The sequence below is a fragment of the Rhinichthys klamathensis genome, unplaced genomic scaffold (assembly GCF_029890125.1).
Source record: "Rhinichthys klamathensis goyatoka isolate OS25496 unplaced genomic scaffold, OSU_Roscu_1.1 h1tg000006l_1, whole genome shotgun sequence".
NCBI lineage: Eukaryota > Metazoa > Chordata > Actinopteri > Cypriniformes > Leuciscidae > Rhinichthys > Rhinichthys klamathensis.
Genome location: NW_026606559.1, coordinates 2,687,057 through 2,693,056, shown reverse-complemented (window position 1 = coordinate 2,693,056; position 6,000 = coordinate 2,687,057). Strand labels below are relative to the sequence as shown.

The 6,000-nt window shown below is 37.3% G+C and overlaps 1 protein-coding gene and 1 pseudogene across 1 annotated transcript; both read right to left on the bottom strand.

The window, feature by feature from the left end:
- Nucleotides 1-1,037: 1,037 nt before the first annotated feature.
- On the bottom strand, nucleotides 1,038-4,064 carry si:cabz01093077.1 (C-C chemokine receptor type 4). The gene is made up of 2 exons (XM_056257594.1): nucleotides 3,883-4,064; nucleotides 1,038-2,367 (listed from the first exon to the last, which is right to left on the bottom strand). The coding sequence occupies exons 1-2, from the start codon at nucleotides 3,903-3,905 to the stop codon at nucleotides 1,329-1,331; spliced, it is 1,062 nt and encodes a 353-aa protein (XP_056113569.1). The 5' UTR covers nucleotides 3,906-4,064; the 3' UTR covers nucleotides 1,038-1,328.
- A 1,635-nt stretch (nucleotides 4,065-5,699) lies between these two features.
- LOC130091101 (5S ribosomal RNA) lies at nucleotides 5,700-5,816 on the bottom strand (annotated as a pseudogene).
- Between the last annotated feature and the right edge of the window lie 184 nt (nucleotides 5,817-6,000).

The following is a 6,000-nucleotide window of genomic DNA, read 5'->3' as shown; positions in this document are numbered from 1 at the left end:
GCAGAGCATATCTCTGTGGCTTTCCGCTGTAGCTTTTAAGGTAAAGACAAAGGTTAGGGTAAAGTTACTTCCCCCGAAGCATCGCATTTATTATCACCGTTTTACAATAAGCTTTTTTCAATAACTTTGTGAAGTTTACACATAAGAATGTCAACTAACAGGGAAATAAGTAAATTTTAAGCTTTATAATCTAAAACATTGAATTATTTAAAATATCAGAAATTTATTAGAATTTATTAGAATATTTGATAATAACTATTATTGAGTGGGTTGGATTTTATGTTGAAATCAATGACACACTGTGTATGTACTAGTAATGACATGGTTTCAAAATATGTCCACATAAAGGTAATAAAATGTCCCTGAGAAAATCAATTCCATGGTGCAAATATATGAAAAGGTTAAGTTCTGCTATGGAGGCATGGTCAGAATTGTATCTCAGTATACTGTATGGAAAAATAGTTAGTTTTGAGATGGTGTTGTTAAATGTTTAATGTGAATTATTTTTAAGCTGTTCAATATTGTAGGCATGTATGTGACTACAGTATGTGCCATATGTGTTAGGGAGGGCTCTTGTGGTAAGAGGTAGCATTACAATATACCTTTGAAACAGGTGTTTATTTATTTGTTTATTGATTGACATCTTGATATATTTATCACTGCGTTTGAAATAAGCAGTTCAGCACAGACATTATGAATATACAACATTTACAGACATCCGTCCAGTATAGACTGCATTCAAAATAAAGTTCCTTCATACATCAATGCTCTCATATCCTCTTTTAGCCAATGTGAGGGGACAATATTTTTTTTTATTGTATTTGGTTTTGCCTTCAAGGTGTGTGTGTGGTTGAGGATGGTTTTTGTTTTCTTTTTGTGGTTATTGACTGCTGTACAGAACCAGTGATTAAATGTTTAGTAGGTCATGAGGTGAGAGCTTATAGAGATATTGAGGAACAGATGTTTGTAGGTGGCAAATATGAAAATATTACATTTAATTTAATGCATCAGTTAATTTTTAAGCCAGTGTTAAACATTTGAATGTAGAAAGCTGCATTACTTTCCCCATCACTTTTTTCTTTCTTTTTTTACAATGATGATTGTTTCCACTAATTGAGGTAGAATAATTGATATGATATTACCATCATTAAATCAACAAATGTTAGATTGCATTATATAGTGCAATGCATGAATGAAGATTAACATCTTTATATTTACAAAAACAAAGCAAGATTAAATGATGAGCACAATATGTACAAAAACAAAGAAACAGAACCGAAATATTTTGAAACAATGTCGGGTTTCTTACTGCATTAGAATTTTTTTTTTTAAACTTGTGTATGTTTGGTGGGAGATGTAAAAAAAATAGCTGTATTGGAAGTTTCATTCTCTGAAACTTTTGATTGTGTAGATGTTGACTGGTAGGTCTTCAAACATTTAAGATGTCTTGCAAACACACTTATAAGACATTTCCTGAACTTTTCTCCAACAAAAGCATAAATCACCGGATTTACAGAGCAGTGTGTGAGTGCGATCATCTCTGTCCACTCCATGGCTGTGATGATATTACTGTGAGCCTCACAGCTAGTTAGAATGTCAAACTCCTGCAAGGTTTTCAGAAACACCACCACATTGTAGGGCACCCAGAAAACCACAAACACGATGACAATGCCTAAGATGAGCTTGATTGCACGATCCTTTTTCGAGTTTTTTGTCTTCTTCACAACCATTAGGACCATGAAGTAGCAGTAGGCTATAATGGGCAAAGATATGAACAGTCCTACTGTATTTTCACTAAAGTTACGGAAAAGCTTCCACTTCTGGGACGACCCAGCAGGATAAACTCGCTGACAGCTAGTGATGTTGTCCTCTTCCACCATTGCTGCAAAGATGGCCTCCGGAAGGGCGGCACAGATCGAAACCATCCATGTAATGAGACTCGCCACAATTCCATAACGCAGCATCTTCGCTCCCAGCACCGCAACGGCGTGTACGATGACCAGATAGCGATCCACGCTCATCAGGGTCACGAATAAGATCCCACTGTAAAATCCCACTTGGTATGTACCTGCCATAGCCTTACACATTGCATTGGCTTTAAAGTAGTGGCCCTGAGCATAGAGAGCCCAGGAGGGCAGTGAGAGGACCATCAGTAGGTCTGACAGGGCCAGATTTAGCAGGCAGAGATTTGTCATATTTTTCACATGCATTTTTTTCAAGAGGACCCATAAGACCGTGATGTTGCCAAGAAGGCCAATCACAAAAACTATGTAGAAAATGGCTGCCTTGAGATTTGAATTTATGTGTGAATTTTCATTAGTACATGTGTTTCCGGTTTCATCGTAATAGTATGGTGTTGTTTCCATCCTGTAACAAACAGTAAATGTTATTTAGTGAAATATGAATGTCAGTAAATAAATAAAAAACAATAACAAAAATGCTTATACATGCTGACTAACAAATTACATCAATATTTGCTGAATTTTTTTTTTAGAAAAAGTGGCTTTTCTATGTATTGTTTTAAATTGTAATATTTTAATTGAATTATTAATTTATAATACTTTGTTTTGATTATATTTATTTATAATGATAATATATGATTTATAATAATTAATTGTTTTAATGCTGTTTTTACTCAATATCACTATATGAGCACCTTTTTTTAATTAGTTGAAAGTAGTTTGAAAACAAAGTTTCTGTTGTTCTTGAGCACAATGAATACTAGTAACATACCGAGACAACTCATTTGACAGTATCATGCAGTGGTTTATGATACTGTTTTTTGAAACCACAGAGTACAATGACACTGGGAGTGGAAATGTGCGAAAATGTCATGGTATGAAAGTAGCTAGGTGTCAGCAAGTTCTAATGCATTCATTAGCAAATCTCCATGATGGGGACTTTTGTAAATCTGGAAACTGAGTCAGAAAACATGTGTCATTTAACTTCTATATACTTTTTACATAAAGTATGCATAATCATTTGTAGAGAGTAACTATATTCTGTTGCTCTTAGCCGCTGTGATTACACTTTATTTTGATGGTCCACTTTAGACATTCTACTAATTATAAGTAACTTTTCATCTACATGTCAACTAATTCTCAATAGAGTACTAGCAGACTGTTAGGTTAGGATTAGATGTTAGGGTTCGGGTTAGAATAAATTGACATGTAGCTGCAAAGTTACTTAGAGTCAATAGAACGTCTGTAAAATAAAGTGTTAGCAGATATTAAGCAGTCAGTCTACTCTAATGACTGGTTGTTGACCTGTAGTTGCAAAGTTACTTATAGTTAGTAGAAGGTCTAAGGTGGACCATCAAAATAAAGTGTTACCATTGGCTGTACATCAGACAAAGTTTCATCATGGTGTAATTGCATTATAATGGCTGGCAGCAATACACTGACACACTACATGAGGTAGGCATTTGAGAAATTCTTCTAATATTTTGAATACAAAATTTGACAGTGAAACTGATTTGAAGGTGCCACTAAACCAAACCTCAAAACATGCCGACCTTTTTTTTCTCAAATATTAGTACGTAGAAACAGGAGGTCTCAGTATGCTCTTTAACCACATGCTTTGAAACATCCCACCACAATCCCACTATAACACCATCAGTGTCTGTGATCTCTCTACAGTGTCTCTACTATTTTTGTGAATTACAGTATAAGACAAATAATTTACAAAACCTCCCAATACTGATTAGGAATCACTTGAATGTGATAATAATTGCATAAACAACACTGAATGTAATATATCATATAACTGTTTTCAAGAGACAGGGGTTACATTTTAGAGCCAATCTCTGTCATTTTTTTAATGATGGATCTAAACACAACATGATGATAATCCAGTAAATTTAAAATAAAAAAATCTGTTTACCTGTCTGTATAGGATTCATTCATTTTGTCAAATTGCTGTCACTCTTGTTGTTGAGATGTTGAGACTTGTAATAATTTTCAGCCTCTTTCTGTACATTTGCCTTCAGCAAATTTCCTGTAAACTGAAGCATGTGCATGTGAGTGTGCTTTTCTTCATAACTGTATCTTGTGAGGCGAAGGTAACATGTGAACACATTTCCTGTCACCACACTGAGGTAGCAGGTTTGGATGCAAAAAAGAAATTCCCGGGGAGGAGATAAGACAATAAACCTGAGTAATTTAAGTCTGTGACGGCTACTCAATAAACGCTAATAGCTGCCCCCACCCACAGCCAATGTCTTGAAAGGACAGTTTATATAGATAAACCATGCCATCCCACACCAATGAACAATTTGACGAAAAGAGCTATATGCTTTTTCAGCTTCAACAGTGAGTAAGTTTCCCTGAATTGAACAAATAAAGAGCAATTGAAACTAATGCTTGTAAGAAAATAAATTATGACTAAGTTGCCGAAACTGTGTCTCTTTTTCCTGCTCGCCATGGTATTTATAATGCAAACTGACATTTTATAGAAAAGCCTAACAGGTTTTTCAGGCTCAAAACAGATGCTGCGTCCGAAATCGCATATACTGTATAGTACTACATTTGGTTTGAAACTTACTTTGCAACAGTATAAAAGGTATGTTCCATATATGAATCTGTGTTGTAAATCGGACAAACTACATCTGCCATGTTGTCATCATCATGTTACCTGTGCCGTTGTTGTTTTGTCACATCTCTGCCATTCACAAATCCTCTCCAAAGCCTCATGGGATAAAGTGTCTATTGAATGCACACTTCAGAATATCGCCGGAAGTAGTAGGTCACCCTGGTACTTTTTTTTTAATGAATACTATAAATATATAGTAGGTACGTTGGCATATTCGGATGCAGCATCAGTGTATTATTCAAAAATCTCACCTGTCTTGGAAGGGCTACAGCACTTGCATTTTGTTGTCCTATTGTTCGTTTTATTGCTTCTATTGCTCTCCTCATTTGTAAGTCGCTTTGAAAAACAGCTTCTCCTAAATGATTTAAATGTAAAGCCCCTTCCTAGGTGACCCGAAACACACCAGCAACTGGTCTGACATCTTCTGATCACATGTGGACAAGGGAATCACATGACAAACTCAGGAAACAAGTGTTGCGTTCCAGTCCACTTTTAGACACGCACTTGCGAACTTCCCTAAGCACTTCCCCTCGGGGGAATCCCTGCCGCCATTTTGAAGTGCGTTCCACTTCGTGAAGTGGACGAGGAAAGTTTATGTGGACAGACCCTCGTTCCCTCGATTTTGTCCGAGGGAATGAGTCTACTATTATGTAATAATAATAATAATAATTCGTTACATTTACATAGCGCTTTTCTGGGTACTCAAAGCGCTTTACATGGAAGGGGGAATCTCCTCAACCACCACCAATGTGCAGCATCAACCTGGATGATGTGACGGCAGCCATATTGCGCCAGAACGCCCACCACACACCAGCTTACTGGTGGAGAGGAGACAGTGATGAAGCCAATCAGTATATGGACATGATTTGGAGGCCATGATGAAAAGAGGCCAAGGGGCAAATTTGGCCAGGATGCCGGGGTTACATCCCTACTCTTTTTCAAAGGACATTCTGGGATTTTTAATGACCACAGAGAGTCAGGACCTCGGTTTAACATCTCATCCGAAGGACGGTGCTCTTTGACAGTATAGTGTCCCCGTCACTTTACGGGGTGTTAGGACCCACACAGACCACAGGGTGAGCGCCCCCTGCTGGCCTCACCAACACCTCTTCCAGCAGCAACCTGGTGTTCTCAGGAGGTCTCCCATCCAGGTACTAACCAGGCTCAGCCCTGCTTAGCTTCAGTGGGCAACCAGTCTTGGGCTACAGGGTGATATGGCTGCTGAAAACACAGCATGGCTGTGTATGGCTGCATGTACACTTCAGGCAGCTCCATATACCACAATGCAACACGATTGTGACGTCACCGCAGATCTCGTCTAATCACCACCACCACAAACAACTCTATAATATATATATATTATTTTTTTTATTTATTTAAAACAACCCAAACACACCTATATACATGTGG

Bases quoted from the DNA above. Each gene is read 5' to 3' on its own strand.
- si:cabz01093077.1 (XM_056257594.1), bottom strand. From the start codon at position 3,905: ATGAATGAATCCTATACAGACAG. The intron at 2,368-3,882 runs GTAAACAGATTT...TGTTTGTTACAG, and splicing joins AATGAATCCTATACAGACAG to GATGGAAACAACACCATACT.